The 22,903-nt window shown below is 32.8% G+C and overlaps 3 protein-coding genes across 3 annotated transcripts; 1 reads left to right on the forward strand and 2 right to left on the reverse strand.

Moving 5' to 3' along the window:
* Positions 1-10,103: 10,103 nt before the first annotated feature.
* Positions 10,104-13,528, reverse strand: LOC111890376 (putative clathrin assembly protein At2g01600). Its single transcript, XM_023886499.2, has 15 exons — positions 13,181-13,528; positions 13,030-13,099; positions 12,851-12,948; positions 12,593-12,731; positions 12,369-12,499; positions 12,189-12,281; positions 12,063-12,113; positions 11,899-11,964; positions 11,747-11,812; positions 11,544-11,624; positions 11,381-11,461; positions 11,101-11,295; positions 10,952-11,027; positions 10,770-10,888; positions 10,104-10,661 (listed from the first exon to the last, which is right to left on the reverse strand). Exons 1-15 carry the CDS (start codon positions 13,268-13,270, stop codon positions 10,332-10,334), a joined length of 1,686 nt encoding a protein of 561 aa, XP_023742267.1. The 5' UTR covers positions 13,271-13,528; the 3' UTR covers positions 10,104-10,331.
* A 2,017-nt stretch (positions 13,529-15,545) lies between these two features.
* On the reverse strand, positions 15,546-18,791 carry LOC111890377 (uncharacterized). Its single transcript, XM_023886500.3, has 9 exons — positions 18,191-18,791; positions 17,728-17,865; positions 17,154-17,480; positions 16,934-17,055; positions 16,717-16,849; positions 16,491-16,620; positions 16,296-16,375; positions 16,073-16,207; positions 15,546-15,969 (listed from the first exon to the last, which is right to left on the reverse strand). Exons 1-9 carry the CDS (start codon positions 18,638-18,640, stop codon positions 15,733-15,735), a joined length of 1,752 nt encoding a protein of 583 aa, XP_023742268.1. The 5' UTR covers positions 18,641-18,791; the 3' UTR covers positions 15,546-15,732.
* Positions 18,792-21,902: 3,111 nt separating this feature from the next.
* On the forward strand, positions 21,903-22,625 carry LOC111890367 (uncharacterized). Its single transcript, XM_023886491.1, has one exon. The coding sequence runs from the start codon at positions 21,903-21,905 to the stop codon at positions 22,623-22,625; it is 723 nt and encodes a 240-aa protein (XP_023742259.1).
* The last annotated feature ends 278 nt before the right edge of the window (positions 22,626-22,903 follow it).

Genomic DNA, 22,903 nt, shown 5'->3' on the forward strand with positions numbered 1-22,903 from the left:
AAGTAACTAAGATTGGGAATTTTATGAAAACATTTAGTTACTTTAATAATTCATTATACTTATAATGAAAGGTTTCGTCCTATCCTACCCGTTCGGCTAACGACCCTCCACTGGTCAAGAGTGCGGTGGGTAAGAGTGGATACCCATTCAATCGCCATTTTATAGGCGAATTTCCTTAAACACCCCTTATAGACCAACTTCGTGAATGAGGCCTACTAACGGTTAGACTGACTTTTACTCATACATATATATAATGTTAGACTTTTAATGTTATATATAGTATAGGGTGTATTTTATACTTTCAAAATACTAGGTGGTCTAATTTAACACTTATACTTTTAATTCAATTAAATTGTAAACCTAAACTTTTATGGATTTATTAAACCTCTTTTAATTATACACCTTAATTAATTAATACAACCATAAGGGTGTGATTTGAACTTTTTCAAAACTATACTAGAGTTTTAGAATTTAACATTCCTAATTAAACTTTTAATCAACTTTTAAATTCCAAAACTTGAGGGCATGTTTTGAAACATTTCAACACATTAGGGTTTAGAATTTAAATATACATAAAAATTAAACCATTTAATCAAAATTTAAATTCCAAAACTTGAGGACAAGTTTTGAAACCTTTTTCAAAACATTAGGGTTTTCATTTAAATTTCAAAACAACAAAACTTTTGGGTTCAAATTTAAACTATAAAACCTAAAGGGCAAAATATGAAACTTTTCATAACAACAAGGATCAAATAACAAATAATCTAAATTAACAATTAATCACATAATTATCCATATTTGGTTTATTTAATGATTTCTTGCAAAACAATTTATCAATTTAGTCAAAATAATTAAACAATTATCACATAAGGAAACAATTATCTTATTAATTGATAAATATCTTCAATTAGATCAAGAATATAGTCAAATATATCATAAAATCGGATTTATATTGATCTAATATGATAAGGTAACTATCCATAAGCAAAAACAGCAAGAAATCGCGAAGATATCCCTATCTGACGAGTTGACTCGTCGAGTCTGCATGGACTCTACGAGTTCAGCTATGGACTCAGCGAGTCCAGCCTCCAGAACACCAAAAATCGATTTTTTTTGAACATGTAATGCATCAATACAATTGAAACCAGTCTAGGCTCTGATACCACTGTTGGGTTTTGGTCCTAAGAACATCCTATGTGCTCATACAAACCCTAATGCTTGGATCTAGGTTTCTCTATTGTACATGCTTTGAATCCAAGACTATAAATCCTAATTCTAGCATATGGAAATCGATATTAACATATAATTAGGTTTAAGATATTACCTTGATTGTTATGTAGCAATAACAATCCCAATTCCTCCTTGAATTGACTTTGGAAGGCTTAGAGTCACAAGTGTCACTCCTCTAATGGCTTACAAACACCAAGAGCAAATGGAGAAGGTATAAGGAGAGAGGGGAGGTATTGAATTCGTTCCTAAGAAGCCTTAGGGAAGGTCTGGCCGAATTCATGAGTCAAGGGGTGTTTATATAGGTGTAGAGATAGGGTTTTAGTCATTATCCTTATCTAGTTGCTTGTCCACCAAGCAACCCATAAGATAATCCTTGAATCCTTATCATAGTCGAATTCTAAGGCCTTATCACCTTAAATTCGTCCAACCTATTAATAAGATAATTCTTACCTTATTTTGTAACTATCACATAATTACAATTCAGCCCCTCTAGTTTAATTAATTACATTTGATCACAAAATTAATTCTTAATTAATTATTGACCAATATTAATTAAACAAATATGATTTCTCCTTTAATATATTATTCTTATAACATATTAATAAATCATAATAACCTCTCTCTTTATTTATTTCTCCAATCAAGTTGCTTTGGTGAAGGCAACCCAAAAGGACCATGCACCATCGGGTCAAGTACATACCAAAATAGTTATGGACTTAGACACTAATCCAACAAATGGTCACCAACTTTTATAAGTTTTAGTCCTTTTTTAACCGATAAATATGAACCTCATGTCTCTAGATTATAAAAAAATGATATTCCGGACTTTTTAAAACAAAAAATAAAAGATTTATGAAGCTTAAGTGACATTATTCCTAAAAATTATATCTGTTATGATAACTTAGAGGGAATGACTTTAAAAGATTCTATTAGAAGTTAATATATCCTACAGTAATGGGCTATATCATGACTCATAAAGTCATGATCATACAAATGACACTCAAGCTTAAGTTGTTTTTTGATACAATACAAGTACCCGTATTACCGTATATATGGCATGGGGGTGTGGTCAATTGATTTTTTTTTTTTTTTTCATTTAATTTTTTGATCGGAAGCTTCTTCTATGATTGATGTTATTCCGTAGGACGTAGCTATAAGAATTCTTTATCCATAGTAAAATAAAGTTTTGTTAGGTAGTCTATTATTGAATTGGAGGATAAATCAATTAATATTGAAAACTACCGATTCTTGATTAGATTCTATATTAGTTACTGACATTCGGTTTGCAATATGAATCGTGTTGACAAAACTATGATCTATATTTAAAAGAATTGATATACTTTTATATTTCGTCAAAGATTGATCTAGATTACAACACCTTTGACAAAGTTATAATGATTTTTATGAATACTGATGTGTTAATAAAACTATATTAATCATTTTCTAATAAAATATGTAGTTTTTCTTTTTAATAATAAACATCCAAAAAAAAAAGTAGGATGGATCAGGCGAGGAATTGACCACCTATAAATATATTCGAAGTAAATGACATAAATTGTTTATATGGTTCAGGATAATTGTTGGTTTCGACATTATTTTTTTACTTGATCATTTTTATCATCTTTTTTATATATTTTTTTTTGTCTCTGTCAAATCTGAAAATCATCTTTTTTATTTTTATTTATTTATTTAATTTTTATAACCTTTTTTTATAATGATTTAATTAATTAGAATTTAGATCGCACATATTCCTACTCCTCTTCTCTCCTCTCTTGTCATTTTTCTTTCTCGTCCTCTCTCAACCACGGGTGTAGCTTATTAAGGGTCGAAAGAGGTTGTGGCTCCTTTGCTTTTTTTTTTAGAAGTAGTAATAGTCCACTAATTTTAACCTCCTTTGCTTTTTTTTTAGAAGTAGTAATAGTCCACTAATTTTTATAATTTTTATTGTCATTGGGAGTGTTGTCGGGGATCCTTGAGGCTATTTTCCTAACAGTTTGGTGGCAGGATGTTATGATCCCACATCGGCCGAAAGTACTATAAGTTGGTGGTTTATAAGTCTAAGTGTCCCCTCCTCCCACAAGCTGACTTTTGGGAGTGAATTCTACATTTGGGCTTATGGCATGATACGGGCCTAGTATGGAATGGATTCGTATCAATTGGTATCAGAGCCGTCCCCATCTTTCGGGGTGCCAACACTTGGAGTGGTGGCCTACGGAGTGGTGGCTTGGACCTGAAAAGAGTCCTTGAGGCTATTTTCCTAACAGTTTGGTGGCAGGATGTTATGATCCCACATCGGCCGAAAGTACTATAAGTTGGTGGTTTATAAGTCTTGGTGGCAGGATGTTATGATCCCACATCGGCCGAAAGTACTATAAGTTGGTGGTTTATAAGTCTAAGTGTCCCCTCCTCCCACAAGGAGTGAATTCTACATTTGGGCTTATGGCATGATACAGACCTAGTATGGGATGGGTTCGTATCATTGGATATTTGTTCATTTGTTTCGGTGTTTCCACATAATCAATTTGATTTTCAACAATTGTTTTTGATTTTATAATATGATTTTTGTTTACAAGGATGCTCTCTTGCTTGAGGGATTTAATTTTCAACAATTTATAATAAGGAGTCGTTGGAGGGTTATGATTGGTTGGGTTTTAGATTTGGGTTTATTTTTCTTTATGGTATCAGTTTTTCTCATTATGGCTTCATTTGGGTTTCAGTTAGGTTGTATATTATGGTTTCATTTGGTTTTAGATGATATCAATTTTCTGCAAGGGTTGCGGGGTTAAAAAGCCTCACTAGTATTTTTATACTAATATAGATATAAAAAGGAATAAAATAAGATAATAATATATATCATTAAGGCAAAGTAGTTATTTTAACTTGGATCCATAACCAAAATCGAAACTAGCCCTGTTGAAATATGCCAACAATATTTCAATCTCAATTTTGAAGCTTTTTAAATATAAATGAAAGGAACTAATTTGTTGAAGTTACTTTTATAGCAGCTTTGACATCTATGGTAATAATATTTCTAACTTGGCTTAACTGAATGCAAATTATTTTTTGAGGACTGAACGTGTGTAGAAGGAAAGCTACTTGGTTGCTTTGAATATGTTGAAAAGTGATGTTGCTTTGGAAGCTTGTACAAAGGAGCTAAGGGATGGTACCTCAAGTTGGTGACATCTATTTGTATTGTATTAGCTATTGTGCGTTTCTCCCACATCATATATACCGATAGTTGCGACTTTTCCCATACGCTATATATTGTTGCTACTGAAGTCATTTGAAAGATTTAGGCCTTTAAACATTAAATACATTGTCTCTCTTATTTCATCTTGTAACCGTAGTTCTTGTTTGAGTTGCTTAAGTTCTTTTTTGCTAATGAGAAATTGAGAATGATAGAATAAGAATATGATAGTTTGAGAGATTTTGTAATGAGTGGCTATTTGTAACAGTTTCTAATATGAGAGTTTGAGAGACAAAACCATCAATTTATCTAGAGGAATGTCCAAGTGGAAAAAAAGATAGAGACTAAACCATCAATTTATCTTAAAATAAGTTAAGTAATTTACTCATTTGTCTATTAGGGAGGAGGGAGTCATTCCCTCCCAACCCACCAAACTGACTGCCACATCAATTTTTGTTTCTTCTTTTTTTTCATCTTTTTCATCCCACAACACACGGAAATTCTATCTTTTTGAACCCACTCAATTAAAAAAAATACAAAACAACTAAGGTAAGAGTTTTAAAACACATGGTGAAAGAGAAAGTAGAGAGAGATGATGAAGTGGGTTAGTGAAACCAATCAACTCACTCGTTGAAGCGGGAATAGTACCGCCGATAACTCTATTGCAAATTAAGATTTTACATTTGATTGTTTTGTATTTTTTTTTTAATTGAGTGGGTTGAGTGGGTTGAGTGGGTTAAAAAAAATAGGGTTTTCGTGTGTTGTGGATTCGGAAAGATGAAGAAAAATAAAAGAGAAAAAATGATGTGGCAATGGGTTTAGTGGGTTGGGAGGGAATGACTCCCTCCTCCCTTAGGGATGAGGAAGTCATTCCTATTCAACCCATTTAACCCACCGTTACATCTGTTTTTTTCTCTCTCTCATCTCTTTTATCTTTCCCAACACACAACACATAAAAACTTTATCTTTTTCAACTCATTCAACCCACTTACCACCTCATTATTTTTATTTAATTAAATTATAAAAAAATAAAATAAAAAAAATATAATTTTTTAATTTAAAAATAAATTTTTGCTAATTTGAAACAAATAAATGAATTATGTATTATTTTTAATTTTAAACTTATAAAATAATAATAATAAAATAAACAAACCCACAACATGTTTTTGTGTTTTCATTTTTTTCACTAACATCTGTTATTTTTTTTTATGAACTTTAAAATTTTAGTAGACCAAAACAAAATAATATTTGAACCCAATAAATTAAGCCCAAATGCATAACCTAGAAAGTTTAGGACATTGCAAAATTTGAGTCCCCATCGTCAATAGGAGCGGCTCCTCCTCCAAGCCAGTTAGGTTTTTCCTTCAAGATGATCCATGCTTCGATTCAAGAAGAGAAGAGAGAGACGAGTTCACAAACCCACTGCAATTGATTAAAGACTTCATTCTGCTGGCAGTGGCGGAGCTAGGAATTTTAATACGGAGATACAAATTTAATCAAAATTTAAAATAGCATTCGAACCATCAAAATTTGGGTGAAAACATGAAGCCCCTTGAAATTTTATCTTTTTAACAAAAATTATCGAATTGATGATGGAATACCGATCTCACTCTCGTCTCTAGACTCTCGACAACAATGCCTTTGATTCTTGGAAAAAAAAAAACAGACGACAAGGTTTTATTTCTTCAAGTTGGGTGTGCAAGATAGTTAAGTGTACTTATATATAGAAAATTCATATGTAAAGTTTAATATATACATTTTTTGTTGGGGATGCAGTTGTACCCCTACACCCCATCTAGCTCCGTCACTGCCCGTTGGAACGGCCGATCAAGGATTCACAACCCGGCGGTACCGCCTCAACCCTTTCCCAACCCGAGAGTCGACTCTGTCCCCCTCCCTTATAGACAACTGAATTAAATAGGTACAACAAATTTTAAATGACTTTTGGTATTGCAAGAAGTACCTCATGAGTTTGGAATGTACCAAATTACCAATTCACAACAAAGTAATCTCGTTAGGTCACGTAGTATTCAATTAATTTGGGAATGGTGACACTTATACGTTAAAAGATTAGATTTACCCAAAACTGATGACTCTCATATGTTAAACGACATTTTCTTAAATCAACATTTCGATATTATTTACAAAAGAAGCATATGATGAAAACTATGATCTACTTAGATATCCATGATTTCATCAATTGTTTTTTTTTTTGTTAAGTGCCACTAATTAAACTATATATATATATATATATATATATATATATATATATATATATATATATATATATATATATATATATATATATATATATATATATATATATATATATATATATATATATATATATATATATATATATATATATATATATATATATATATATATATATATATATATATAACAATCCATGAAATGATCAATTGTTTTCTTGCCTAATATAAAATTAAGAAATCTTTATTCTAGGATCATTAACGATAAAGCCGTGATTTTTTTAACACAAAATGACACTCATCTTATTCTCTTTGTGATCTTCTGTTTTTAGTGGTACATGATCACAATGAACTTGTTCTTTTTTTTTTTCTTGTTTATAATGATTTCTTTCTAATTTCTCTGGTTGGGAGCAAAAAAAATTATGTTTCGTGGTTAAAAGATTAAAGTTATTTTCATCATCGATGTCTCAATCAATATCAGTTTTTTATGGACAAATTTAGAGAATAATTGTTTTTGGTAAAAATTTTGATATTATGATCACGATTTTACAAAAATGTAAAATTATATTAGGTTAGTTCCTTTTAAAATGACATTTTTCTCAAACATTTACATCTTATATCTTATAGTCAAATACCCGCTTATAAATAATTCCTTTGTCAACCTTAATATTTCCATTTTTTTTTTTTTTTTTTTTTTTTTTGTAAATTTGTATAAATTTATAACATTCTATAGTTTTTGCTTTGGAAAATCTTCAATAAAAAGCCAATATTTTAACTTTTATTTTTTGAACAAAAAAATCATGATTATTTTATATTTTGTCCAAATTAACGAAAAAATCCTTATTTTTTTCAACAAAAAATTATAAATTATCATATAAATATAGATAATCATGACATTTATGTTCAAAAAATAAATATTAAAATTAAACCGTAAGCTAACCCACAATATTAAAACTTTATCGGATATTTCCCTTTTCAATTATATAAAATAGTTTTGTTTCATTCTTTTCAATCCCATAAACAAAGTTATGTTCCAATATGAAAATCTCTGAATGTAAAAGTACACGTTGCCCCGCACAAAGTGTGAAGTGTATAAGGTCCACATTGTTACTATTACTTGGTAAAGATTGAATTTCATAAATGGTCCTAATAGTTTTAAAACATTCTCTCAAAGGGTTTTTATGAAGCTTTTCTTGTATGAATTTCACCCTAACTTTTGTATACACTCGTACATCATCAACCTAAGACGTAAGCTCTTAAGATATTAAAATCAAAAGGGAACAAATCTCTTCATTCAGAAATTTAAAGTAAAACAAGTAATTTATACATTATTTCTTGAGAATCTTCCCTACCCACCAACCATCTCTATGGTATGCATCAACAATGTCAGACTTCAAGAAATCACTCACTAGTAGTAGTAATAGTATGTAGTATCAATAGTATCTGAGGAGGCACCGGCCGAAGTTAATCAACATAAGAAAATTCTCTTTAGGGCCTAAAATTGTCGTCATTCAAAAGGGTATGATACTAAATCTTGATTTATATTTTGGAAATCGACAAGATAATGTTTGCTAAGTAGAATAATTCTTCAAAACCTACATCCTTGCTAGAAACCTTGACCCTGCTACCTCTTTCAAGCTTCATTCATTTTGATTTTTTGTAAGGATTTTGATGAGGGGTTCCGGTTTTAGAAACTACCAGGTACAACGGCTTCAAGGAGTCTCAATGGTGTCACAAACAACATATTGTTGTTGGTGTTTTAATGGTTTTGAAGTAGAGATTAGGGTCCATTAAAGTGATAATAGGGGATGGTATATTGTAGAAAGGGTATTTTAGACATTTCATATAGTTCTGTTAGTACTTAACGATACTGACTATTAGGTGTTGTTTGTTTTTTGTAAAAAAAAAAAAACATCTTCTGATCACTTATTGTTGTGTAGCGCAACACACGCGCATCACTTTCCATCTCGCAGCAATTTGTTTTTTAAAAGGCTGCAGACTAATGAACATTTGTGTGTGTTCTGCACCATACAACATTGACTTGCCTCTTTAAACCTCTAAAAATAAATAAATAAAGGAACGGGACATTGAAAAAAATGTCGCTCATCCGAAACAAGCTCCCATCGTTCTTCCTTCACCCATCGAGTCCTCCTCAGCCTATCACCGTATCTCAGGTCGTCTTCGTCGTCGGGAACCCACGTCGCCGCTGTTGCAACCCTTCTCGTCGACATGTAGGTTTTTTTTCCTGATTTATGATGTAGCTGTTGCTATAATTAATGTTTGCTAAAATCTTTGCTGAAATCAACAACATTTGCAAGTTCATGTTGATTTGCTTATAATTTTTGCTCAAATTCAATTTTATGATTTGATGAATAAAAGTTTAATTTTTGTTATGTTGATTTGCTTCCTACCCATGTATATGTTTCCTTTTCTTTGTTGAATTGGATGTCTAAATTGTGTGATGGATCTTTATACATGTAGTAGTAATTTAAGAGAGAAACAAATTGTTCATTACAGGTGTTTGATGAAATGTTTGAGAGATTATTAAAATTTAATTTAATTGCATTTTATTTGGTCTTACATGGCACATCTCTAATAACAAATAAATGCTCAAATGTACAAATGGTCTTTGTGTGTGCCTGTTACGAAGCTATTCGTACATCTCTGTAATTTCTTTATAAAAATATAAAAATATGAATTATTTATGCATGAAATTAGAAGTATGCTGGTAATTGATGTATTTATGTTCTTTGAAATCACACTTGTATTTATGAAGTAGGTGAAGCAAAAGAAAACATTTGCCAAAAGAATGTTACTCCAAGTGTTGATCAAACTTTTGTGAAAGAACTCCAAATCAAAGCAATTTAAAGCAACTCAAAATGACATTATTTAAACTAAAACAATGTAATCTTGATGTTAATTCATTTAATTTGTAAATAATATTTAATAGTATTAAATGTTTTTATAAAAAATATAATGAATTTCATTTTAATGTTGTAAGACTGAAATCATTAAAAGTTTGGTGTTGAAAAACTATTTTAATTTTGTAAAATTAATATATATTTAAATTTCAATTTATTGCAGCAGTCCGATGTTAAAAAACAGTCTATTTTTTACAAATTGCAGCCGTTTGGTTAACATCTTCTACTTTATATAGTTGTAGAGGTTGTCAACATCGACGCTACAAAATCCATAGTTACAGACAATTTGTGTAAGAGAAGTTTCATAAGTTTAAAAACCACGAGGACCATTCATATAATTTAGATTTTAGTAAATGCATTTAAAACCAAAATCAATTAGTAATTTTATTTTATTTCATTTTTTGTATTTGCATGATTCGATGAAATTTTTCCCCATATGCCCTGCTGCTTTATAATACGCAACTCAATTCCTCTATTTAGAATCCAAAACACAACTATATTTCCCCAAAAAAAATAAATAAATAAATAAATAAAAGACATAAAGCAAACACGTTGCATAAAAGACCGTAGTATCATACGACCTGCCATGATTTTTTTTGCTTTTTCATTTTTTTGCATACTTATGACCAACAACAAAATTCACATGGAGAATATAATAATAATACACCAAAAATCACCTAAAACACTCACAAAAGAGCTTCTCAATTTCAAATTTACACTAAAAAAAATATTCAAATTCATTTTTCATATATGTTATAACAAAATGATATCATTCATTCATCATAACAGAGCCGCCCCAAACGGGTTGGTGGTTGGCGGCTGATTGTTGCTGTTGACCGGAAACGACCCAAACCCTGAATCAACAAAAGGGTTTGGTGGGGCCATCATTAGGTTCGGCTGTGGCGGCCCGTAGGTGGCAGCAGGTGGCTGGTATGGACCACCAAACGGGTTGGGTTGAGGTTGGGGTTGATGTTGAGGTGGAGCAGAATGAAACGGGTCGCCTGATTCAAACGGGTTGGGTGCGGGCGACCCGTATATTGGTTGCTGGGATGCTCTGTATGCACCTTCATCGTATAAGCTGTTGAGTGTCAGTGAATCCAATCCACCACCCTGCCAACACAGTTTTGGAAATTGTAATAGAAAAAATAAAAATGAAAGTAAAGTAGGATGCTATAAATATAATAAATAAATCAATGAAGGGTAAATTAGTAATTATACCAGTTGGCGATCTTGAAATGAAGAAATATCAGTGCTGGGAGTGGAGACCAATGCAAGTTCCCATCCAGTTGGATCAAAATCTTTTGTTTGAACACCACCAGATCCATTTGACACCCCATCTACACCCAAATAAATAAATAAATAAATAATCATTTCTCATTTTTTTTTAAAAAAAACATTACCAGTTGGAATAATGGCAAGAGCCAATGCGTTGCTATCCTCTAGTGATGATGCATTTGGCGCATCGAAATTTAACCCCTAAACAAATGATATACAACGTGATTAATAAAGAATTAAACAGGATTAAAAAATTGTAAGTTATTAAAATTACCAGTAAATCATCGGGATCTCGGCTGTTGAAAGTTGGTGGGGGAGGGGGAGGTGAAGGGGCAGGGGCAGAATCGTCATTTGACACATAATCGTCTGTCGATTCGGGTATAGCTTCGTCAATGGGTGAATTTGTATCCTCTTGAGGGTCGGTGTCTTCTTCTGGTTTATATGTCAGCATAAGCCTTTCTGGATATTCCTGAAAAGGGTAAAAGATTATGAGAATTTTTTTTTTTTTTTAAATATATAAATTATTAGATTTGGGACTAAAAATGCAAACACACCAAAGTTTCTGATGGAACGGAGACCATTCGTGGTGCTTCTCTTATGTATTCCTCCATTGTTGCAAGAAAGGATTGTGGAGGCTGTGAAAGTAACAAAATGGTAAATTACCAAAATAACCCTACATGAACTTTGGAAATGATGGGTAAAAGTGTATATTTTTACCTCTCTAAGAACAGGGAACTGGAAATTTCTAGCAAGTTCCAATCCTTTGCAAACTTCATAGAAGTCAGAAAGAGTCCCAGCCTGCAGGAAATTCAATTTAAATATATTATATACATTATTTTATTAAGATTGATAATTTTCCAATAAAATATATTTTCAAGTTAATTTTGGATAACAGAATTGTAATTTAATTAAGATTTGACCTGTTGACCGGCTCTTTTATATATATCCAGTGCTTTAATGGCTTCATGTCTTGGCATCTCAAAAAACTGATAAATAAATATTTATTAATGGTTATCAAAATAAAAAAAATCAAGTATACAATCAACATGTAACATATATAACAAAGAATCACCTTATCAATGAGATTGATAATTCCATCATTTACTGCACAATAAATTTTAAAGCTCTCTTTGAGTACCTAAAAAAAACACATAATCATATAATCATAAGTTTTTAATAAGCATATATAGTATCATTTCTAGATAATGAATACAAAAGGATAAATGACATGCATACCAATGCAAGGGCATATTGTATGACATAATTCCCAACAGCTGCCCCTTCAGGCTGCAGAAAAATTAAATTTTCATCAAAGAAATTACAAAATGTTCGTCTTTATATAAATAAAAAAAGGTAACAAACCCTGCATCCCATAAGCCGGTATAATAGTTGTTGTAATGAGGGCAATTGCTCCAATAATTGTTCACTATCCAAATCCCTAGTTCTACTATAACCCTGCACAATGACATAATGACATGACAGATCAGGTTGTACTGTGTTTGTGTTTGATATGCATTTGACTGAGACAGATGTTAATTGTACCTTATTATCTTCACCTTGAGCAGGTCTAGGGATACGTTCGGCTTCAATGTCATATTTCAAGATTTTAAAGCATTCGAGTCGTTCTTCCAAGAAGAGTCCATATGTACGAACCCAAGCAGAACAATCCCAAGCTGTTGAAAAGTTGTCAACTTTGATTTAGAATCGATTTAAAGTGGAATGTAATAAGCTATGAAAATGAAAGAAAGATAGAAGAAAAAAGAAACCAATAGGGCTTGAATCATCCTTGAAATTAGCTAATTGAAGAACACGCCCTCTTTGTTGGAAATTTAGAAGTTCTTCCCTGAATGTTGGATCACCTTCCCTTAGCGCTCTATGTATAACTATTAGCGTCTTCAATGCCACCTGATATGTGATTTGAAACATGAAGATTTAGCATAAACTATAAATCCCCAATTTGTATCCACCTATAACAATGAAAATCAGAAGAAAACATGAAAACCCTAATTCGTAGATAACAATACCGTCCAATTGCGAGTCTTGGCTAATCGTCTTGCTAGGGCATGTAAACAATACTGTACATCTGCTCGAGGACGAATCGCAGATGTGGCAGCCAAAACTTCTACAATAAACACATACATTTAACAGTTAATATCGAACATTTAATCAGTTATAGATGATGAAACTTGAAAGAGGAACTGACTTCTGATGTGTCTCTCTTTGGGTGGGCATTCGACATGATTTGTAGCTTTAACGATGGCAACATCCACATCCTAAATCACACATCAACACCAAAAATCGTAATTATAAGATAGAATTGAAGGGTAATCGCGGGAAGAAGTGAAGGAACTGACCTTGAAATCGCTATTGACGTGGGCTAATCCGACTGTGGTTTGATCTTTAAGAGCGCCGTAGGCTTTCCGCCAAGTCTGCATAGTAGCCATATCTCTAAATCGATTGATCGAAGAGGGGTTTTCCGATTAGATCGGCGAGTATCTCGATTGATCTAATAGTATGTTATCTGTATGTGTTAGAGAGAGACACAGGTACAGTTGGTGATCAGAGGTTCCTTCTTTCTTGTTCCAAAGAATCTATGGAAAATCGGTTGTTACACCTTTCCTTTGTTTGATTAAAGAAAACTATTATTTATTTTCTTTTATGTTCATAATTTCAACATTTGGTTGGTTTCTGGAGGCCCAAAATTGGTACACCGTCATCATACCACGGTCCCTTCTTTCTTGCTTTTTTTAACAGCCAAGCTGCCTTAACATATGACTTGACCAACATTTTTTATTATTATTATTTTTTCATAAAAATAACATGAATTTAACCTACATTTAAAAAAAAAATCAGAAAATTCAATTTACAGTTATGAGTTAACTTACTATAATTAAATTTTGATTAATCAGAGTTTTTTTTTTTCACCCGGTCGGCATCAACAATATAATTGGTGATATAAGTATTTACAAACATTATTATTATTTTTTATGGTTATTTATATGTTAGAATGTTATTAATATTTATTTTAAAAGTTTTAAAATTTTAAGATCTTCAACTAAGCCGAGTGATACGTAGTCCCCGGTCGGCATCAACAAAAGGCTAACAACTTTTATAGCATTTAATCATATATTAATAAAGAAAAATGAAACACGACACAAACTGTCTCTATTAATAAAATAAATAAATCAAAACTATCAAATCTTGCACTTACAATGAGTTTTTTCATAAAACTGAAAATTATTTTATCTTCATAATATTAGAATTTTTTTCGATTTGTTTATTTATGGTATCCATTACTTTTGCTTATATCGTTTTATTGGTTTTCTATAAATTGTCAATTTCGAATCTGTTGAGAACTTGTATGGACCAACCAAATCATTGAAAGAAATTATGACAAAAGCTTTTTGTTAAGAAAACTTTAGTTTGAAAAAACTACTCCACTAGCTTTTTTCAATTTGTTTGAAAAACTCCTAAAAACCTTATATTATATATGCTCTAGATAATTAAAATAGTTGAATACTTTAGGTATTTTTTTTAATAATAATACTTAAACTAAGTTTTAGTAATTAAAGTTAATATCATATCTTATTAAGAAATAAATAAGAAAGTATAATTTTGTGTTATATCCATGACTAGTTACGCCATAATCAACCATAAATGAGAGGTTCAACGTCTACACCAACTCACCAAGTAGCCATGTGGAGGTTCAACATCCACACCAAAGAAATGTGTATAACGAATCTGAAGCATTTTAAGTGGTAAATATTTTTCATTCTGTCAAATTAGATTTTTATTAATCTTTAATTTTTTATTATGTTTTTTGATATTTATAGATAAGACAATCATATGAAAACCAAATTTGTTCATATATGTAACATAATAAATTTGACCTTGTAAAACTTTAATTTGTCAATTATGAAATATCATGTTTATAGAACAACATTGATTCACTATAATTAAAATAAAAGGAGAACTTGATCTTTAAGCAAGGTAAATATCCCCTTTTTGTTCAATATAACTTTTTTTTCATTTTTTTTATTAATTTTTCTTATTTCAATTTTCACTTTTAAATTTATATGTGATCTACATCAAAAATTGTAATGATTATCCCATTTTCTTAACAGCTTCTATATAGCTATCATTATTATTATTTCCTGTAAATACGCTTGCTTATATAATGACTATAATCCAAAAGAAATCCGATTAGATGTTAATGTACTTTTTTTTTGTACAAGATTTACGTGACACTCGTTTGGACTCATTACAATAATTTTACAAATAATTGTCTTGGTTTTGATTTTTCGTATATGCATTCCTAGATATCAAACAAAAAATGAACAGTCCTACACGTTAACAAGATGACATAAAGCAAGGTAAAAAAAAATGTGTAACTGGGGTTACTGTTGTTTCATGTGGCATCATCCAGACTTAGCTAAAATTGTCTATGGAGTGAATTGATTATTGAAAATTAAATTCCATGTGACATTCCTTGAAATCGTGGAAAGTCTTTGAACCCAATGTCGAAAAGTATTAACTGGATTTAATAAATAATCTTAAAGGTTTGTATTATAATGATTCAAGAACAAAAACAACAATGTGACCAAGTATTTTGGACTTTGTTTTCATTCTCATTTCCATAACCCTTTAAGGTGCAATTATCAAAAATTCAATTAACAAATAGTTTGAAGTATGAACAAACAAACAATGACCCATCACCCATGTAAACTCACATAATAATTTAAAACGTCAAAAAGAACTAGAAAACATCACTTTGTGATTAGTTTAAACTACATCTATTTTTAGTACCTTTAAACTTCAACTCTAAAGAAAAAGATAAAAAAGATAAATAAAAAGATACCTCATTCTCTCTTTTTATTAATCCGATACACTCTATATGTCAATCATCTTAGACGAACTGCTGGATGTTTAACATTTCAGATAACTTGTTCCAATCCAACGACTCCAATGTATTTGAAGGCAGGAATGTGGCCCCCACACCAACCGCAACAACGAGGAACACGGTAGCTTTCACGCATCCCCACCCGCGTGATAGCCTCCCCAATAACGCCTTACAATACTTATCTGCTTCCTTGTATAGTGCTTGATCACTGGATTTCTCCCCATCTTTCATCCCCTTTTCGTTCTAGAGATAAATATATAAAAAGGGACTAAATGATTAATTAACTAATTCGTATGTTTGTATTTAATAAAAGAAACTGAAATTTATTTTTTTAAAATTATGATACCTTGGTTTTAAAACTTCTAAGAGTTTGAGTGAGGGACTCAAGAGATGGCTTGTTTAGAGATAACTCCTTCCATTGCTCATTGAGCCTTTTTAAAACAACAATGCTTGCTTCTAGATTATCCAAATACACCTTTTCCTGTTGATATTTGATATTGATTTATATAATTTCATATATAAATGTAAATACTAAATTGTTTGATGAAAATTAAAAGTTTAAAACTCACCCATTGCTTGCAACAATCGGGATTTTGAGTTAAGCACCAGATAAAAATACTAGAAGCTTCACGGGATAGCTCAGGTATGCCTGAAAAAAAAACAATATAAAGGAATTAGAATTTTGGGTTATCTTGGAAGTTTGATGGAATGGAATGCTCAATTCCATTCCCTCTTTGATTACTGAAAACCAAACATTACTTTACCTTCTCCAGAAGCTTTCAAAGAAACAGTCAAAATCTGTTGAGAGACTTGTTTCATGGCTTTGCTTCCATGGGAACCAGCAAGAGCCACCTTCTTCAGTGTAGGATACACAGCTTCAAATCTTTCAGTTGCCTACACAACAAAATCATCAATCATAAGTTAAAACCTCAAAAATACTCAATTATAGAATGATGATGTCAGCAAAGAATTCCGATGATGTCAGCACACCTTAACACGAGCTGAAGATGAAGGGAAGGTGACTCTCAAAAGAAGGTCAAGTGCTGATGGTGGCATTAAACGCTCCCCTTTCCTCACAGCACCATTTACTAAAATAGCCATAGCCTTTGGAGCAGATAGAATCCTGATAACATAATATGAAAAATTATGTCATGAGTTTGAAAGTGTCAAGAAAGAAATAAAGGGTGAAAAAAAGTTGAATTTAAACCTTTCCACCAACTGCAAAATTAGATCCCTGGTTTGTGGATTGGACCCTGATTTTGTCCCAACTATAGGTAATATTAAATGTGACCATAAGTATAACCCAACAGCTAGGTCCCCTTGTGATGCCTGCATATTAAAAGTTAAAACAATTAAATTACATTATTGGTAATAGTTCATGGTGATTTATTATGGAACAAGAAATAGATATGGAGTTATTTACTTACTTGAACTACCATCCAGACAATAATGGGGAGCTTGTCTTGTCCAAGATACTTTGGGGTTTCGTTTAGAGAGGGCAAAACGGTAATTAGTGTATCGGGTTTCCTTCGTAACACCATTGCTAATACTACAAACAGACCCACTTGAGATTTTGAGGGTGTTTTTTGGGCAACTTTCTTGGATCCCTTTGAGCCACCTTGTTGAATTGCAAAGTCAGCAAGAATGCTGTCTAAGGACCAAAGGAGAAAAGAACTAAGGGCTTCCATGGATAGTTTGTTGATCCAATCAACTGAGGTTTTGTAAACAGCCTCAGGAATATGTGACACAGGATTCTGCACTTGAGAGAAAGTGGATTAGAAGCTTTGTGTGTGTGTGGAAAATAGTAAAAGTGTATATTTTGATACAAAAAGCACTGAATCATACACAAACAGTTTGAAATATTCAGATTTCAAAGTCTTTATACCATGATATCATGTTAATTAGTAGAGAACACACTCACAGGGCCTAAAATTTGGCAGCATAAGTTCGAATCCTTTTGAATTACATTATATGAAGAGAGAGTCTAAGAGGAGAACTTACATCTGCAACCTTAGCAACAGGAGATTCTCTCAATAACTTCACCCAGGGAAATTGTGAAGCAGTCACGCTAGAAAATGCACGTCCAAAATAGTCGGCAAACCTCATCAACTGTATATCTTGCTGTGCCTCGAATGAAGTCTATGAACACATACAAAGAAGTTATAAAGATTAGCTTCCTATATTTCAACTAATAATCAAATTGTGTGAGAATGAAGTTGTGTATGTAATCTACAACCATATTGACAATAATTTTCATCCTAGAACTATACTAAACTTTGATAAACTACACAGTAATTAAAGCTGAATCCAAACAAAAAACTACAGAGAAATGTCACAATTGCATATCTTCCCGTTCCGATCGAAGCCTATACAGTACGCAAATCAGTTGAATTTTAAATGGTAATGAGAGAAACCTCAATCAAAACATTGAATTGTAGAAAATAAACATATAAAATTCACTCACCGTCACCTCCAACAGAAAACTAGCCAGGTCGTCGACATCGATCTTCTCCGCCGCTTCCGCAATTGTGACCTTAGGTTTCTTTACTTTCTTCGGTTTCTTCTTCTTCTTCTCCTCAACATCATCATTCCCAGCCACACCATTGGCAACCTCTTCATCGCTGTCCTCATAATCGGAGTAGTTCTTCTTCCTTGACGATTTAACCGGAGGAGGAGCAGGATCATAAATCGACAATCTCTGTGCTTCTATAACCTTCCTACGCTCCTCCGATTTCTTCTCAATAGCAGTGAAGACATTATCATTACCAGCGACAACGGATCCGTTTGGAAGCGCCTTCGGTTGAGGCACCTGCTGCTTAGGCTGATTCTTCCTGTTCTTCTTAGCGTAAGTAACCTTCTGCCATCCGTGATTGTTGTTGTTGTCTTCAGAAATATTGTTGGATTCGAACTCCATTTCGGGAATTGGATTAGAGAAGAAGATAGGGATAGATTCGGAGAAAGGGAGAGATGATCAGAGCGCAGAGATCGGGATCTTGATGCGGAAACACGATATGGGCAACGCTCTGTGGGTGAGTTGTGTTGAGTAGGAGACTCCAAGTTTGACTAACAAAGGGTGTTGACCATGGCTCTAGCAGACATGTCGAATTACAATTGGGCCGACTGCTTTTTATTTATTTTTGGGTAAAAAATTTACGGTTTTTTACAGATAGATATGTTAATTTTTGTAACGGCTTTTTTAATTTTGTAATGGGATAATGACTTGAAAGGGTAACGAATTTTCGATTTTGTTCACATTTAGTCACTAAATTTTTTTTCGTTATCTATTTGCCATTTAACTATTGAAACTGTTCACATTTTACCCTTATGACCGGCTGTTACCGGTCATAAGGGTAAAATATGAACAGTTTCAATAGTTTAGTGGCAAATAGATAACGAAAAAAAGTTTACAGCCGGTCATAAGGGTAAAATGTGAACAGTTTCAATAGTTAAATGGCAAATAGATAACGAAAAAAAGTTTAGTGACTAAATGTGGACAAAATCGAAAGTTCGTTTCCCTCTAAAAAGTTCAATGGCTAAATGTGAACAAACTTCCTATTGTATTATGTTTTAGCAAATTATTTATTTTTGTTTAATTGTAGCAACATTTGTTGATGAAGAAATCTATGAAATAAAAAAACAAAATGTAACATTCGGATTTCCAGGTATCATAATTTAAGTATTTTTCTTTTGACTTAAGAAGAGAGACTCGACGAGTTGACGCCTCAACTCGTCGAGTAAGGTCGCGAATGATGACTCAGATTAATGAATGGACTCGACGAGTCGGTTAGGCGACTCGAGGAGTCCGCGCTGTTGGCAAAAATCCTAAATCTTTGGGTCCGAGCCATATTTAAAGGCACTTATGACCTTCAATTACGACTACCTTTCCCATAAGTGAGAACCCTAGTGAGCTTGAGTGTGTAGAGTGGGAGGAAGAGCTATCTTGAGCTTTTTGGTGTGATTTTGCAAGAAAGGAGAAGAGTTCCAGCAAGAGGGACCAAGGAAGGTTATTGTTCTGAGTTATTCAAGCAAGGAGCTTCATTATGAGGTACAAAATTGAACCCTTTTCCTTCCCTATTGTGTAGATTCCATTTTGGGGTTAGGGCTTGAATCACTTCATCTTTGGGGTTTTGAATGCCTCAAACCCCTCTTGCAAGCTTGTGTTATAGATCTGGACCCTTCTAGGTCCAAAGAGCCGAGAATATGAAGCTTTAGTAGAGTAAACCTTGGGGTTTGATGTTAGGAATCTGGACCCTTCTAGGTCCAGAGAGCCGAGAATATGAAGCTTTAGTAGAGTAAACCTTGGGGTTTGAAGTTAGGAAGCATTTATGGGATTTTTATGGTATATATAGTTACTTTCATCTTACACATAGATATGAAGTATTTTATATAAATTACGTACTATGTGTGCATATTATTTGAATACTTGCTGTCTATGCTGGATGAACGATTTTATACATGTTTTAAAATATTAAACGTTATATTTATTTTATATCTACAAATATGTTGCGTATGAAACATTGGTAGATGCAATAGTTGGTGTGTGATGAAATAAAATGATGAGAGATAGGTGATGATAGAAAGGTGATGATAATTAGGTAAATGGATGATGATGAATAGGTGATGTAGGATGAAAGGAGATACCATAACCTTAACCGGCAATGTGGCGATGTAGCCATCTACCAGAGTATAGATGGCGACCACAGACTATTCTAGACGACCCAGTGGAAACACCAGCAGGCCCATAACCTGTAGGTGATGAATTACGAGTTTAGGCGATGTTGTAACTACGTATTCATGCGATGATACTCTAACCCCTTACTATGAATTATGAGTTCAGACGATGTTGTAACTACGTATTCATGGGATATCACAAATTCCGCATGCCAAACCAATGTTCATAATTCACATCAGTGAGAATGGTTCATTTTTTTGTAAAACCAAAATCAGATTGAAAATTTTGATTTTTAATTTTGGAAAATGTCAAACCATTGGTTTTTTATTTCGGTTTCAGTTTTTTGTTTTTTTTAAATATATTTTCAGGGTTTTGTTTTGTTATTTTTTTTTTTATTTCATAGATTTCTTCATCAACAAATGTTGCTACAATTTAACAAAAATAAATAATTTGCTAAAACATAATACAATAGGAAGTTTGTTCACATTTAGTCATTGAACTCTTTAGAGGGAAACGAACTTTCGATTTTGTTCATATTTAATCACTAAACTTTTTTTCATTATCTATTTGCCACTAAACTATTGAAATTGTTCACATTTTACCCTTATGACCGGTAACAGCCGGTCATAAGGGTAAAATGTGAACAGTTTCAATAGTTCAATGACAAATAGATAACGAAAAAAAGTTTAGTGACTAAATGTGAAAAAAGTCAAAAGTTCGTTACCCTTCCAAGTCATTATCCCTTTTGTAATTGTTTTGGTCCATAAAAGAAATTTACGCTTTCATTCCTTGTGCCATTTAACTTAATGGTTATGCCGTTAATCGTATGGAGACGAGGAAATGACAGTCATTACGGTTAAGACCATGTGGTATACTCTCAAGTTTCAACGAGGGCATCCGTGATCCATGTGGCCACGAGAAAATTTCGTGCACACCACGCCGACATTTCGTGGTCGGGAGTGGTTGTTGTTCTTTGTGTTTCCGACAACGAGTTTAAACGGAAAAGTTGATTGGTCATTGGTTTACTGACCGTTGAACGGTCATTTGGTCCTTTTTTTTCAAACTCAATTCAATACATATAAATAAACCTTATATTTTACCAAAACTTACATCTTCATTCTAACCTTCATTCTCTAAAACCACAAAACGCATGCACATGGATACTACAAAACGCATGCACATGGATTCCACAAAACACATGGAATTCTTAAAAACTTTTGACTCGGATGACGACGTACAATTCGTCGAGACATTCTTCAACGTTGTGCAACACATTCACGACGAAGAAAGTTTGAATGTTGCTCTTACAAGGGCGGTCGTCAATCGTGATCGTCAAGCTGCACACGACTTTTTGGTACGTGATTAATTTGCCGATAATTGTCTTTATAATGACGACTCTTTCGAACGTCGTTTCCGTCTGAATAAGACTATATTTTTACGTATTAGTAATGCTTTAGAATCTCGTTATGATTTTTTCAAACAAAAACCCGACGCTAGAAGAAGAATGAGTTTTAGTAGTATACAAAACTGTGCGGCTGCTCTTAGGTATTTGGGATGCGCTATAGCATTTAATTCATCTAACGAACACTTGAAAGTATCCGAGAAGACTTCAGTTGAATGTGTAGATTGGTTTTATGCATGTGTGTATGAGGTTTTTCACGAACAATATTTGCGCAAACCTACTCAACGTGATATTGAAAGATTATATTCGACTCATGAAGAGAGGCATAGATTTTCAAGTATGCTTGGCAGTCTAGATTGTACGCATGTGGCTTGGGAAAAATGTCCAAATGCATTACGTTGCCAGTTCACTCGAGGAGATATAGGTGAACCAACTATCATCCTAGAAGTTGTTGCATCTCAAGATTTGTGGATATGGCATGCCTTTTTCGGAGTAGCAGGGTCTAACAACGACATTAATGTTCTTGGACAGTCTCCTATTTTCAACGATATTTGGACCGGCAAAGCACTTGATATGACGTTCATAGTGAACGGGCACGCGTACAGATACGGTTACTACCTTGGTGATGGGATATACCCGAATTATTCTACATTGATGAAGGCATACTCGGTTCCTCGAAGTGAAAAGGCAAAGTTGTTTACAAAAAAGCAGGAATCGGCGAGAAAGGATATCGAGAGAGCATTTGAAGCCCTTAAGCAGACATGGCATGTAGTGAAATATGCTACACGACTCTGGGATAAAGAAAGAATTAACGAATGGTCCTAGCATGCATTATAATGCATAATATGATTATTAAAGATGCAGGTCGAGCGATTTGCACATATGATCTGAACAACGTTGTCATTCCAATTAAGGAGTTCATACCCAGAACAAATGAGTTTTTAGAGCGAGTTATTGAAATTCATAACAGTGAAACGTGTCTCAATCTTCGAGAAGATGTCGCGGAACATTTTTACCAACGTAACATGAACGAAGATTAGTTTTTTTATATGCATGTTTGTTTTTATTAATTAATGTAATGGCTTTTTGTCAGGCGTGTCAAA

Source organism: Lactuca sativa, chromosome 4, assembly GCF_002870075.4.
Source record: "Lactuca sativa cultivar Salinas chromosome 4, Lsat_Salinas_v11, whole genome shotgun sequence".
Classification (NCBI taxonomy): Eukaryota; Viridiplantae; Streptophyta; class Magnoliopsida; order Asterales; family Asteraceae; genus Lactuca; species Lactuca sativa.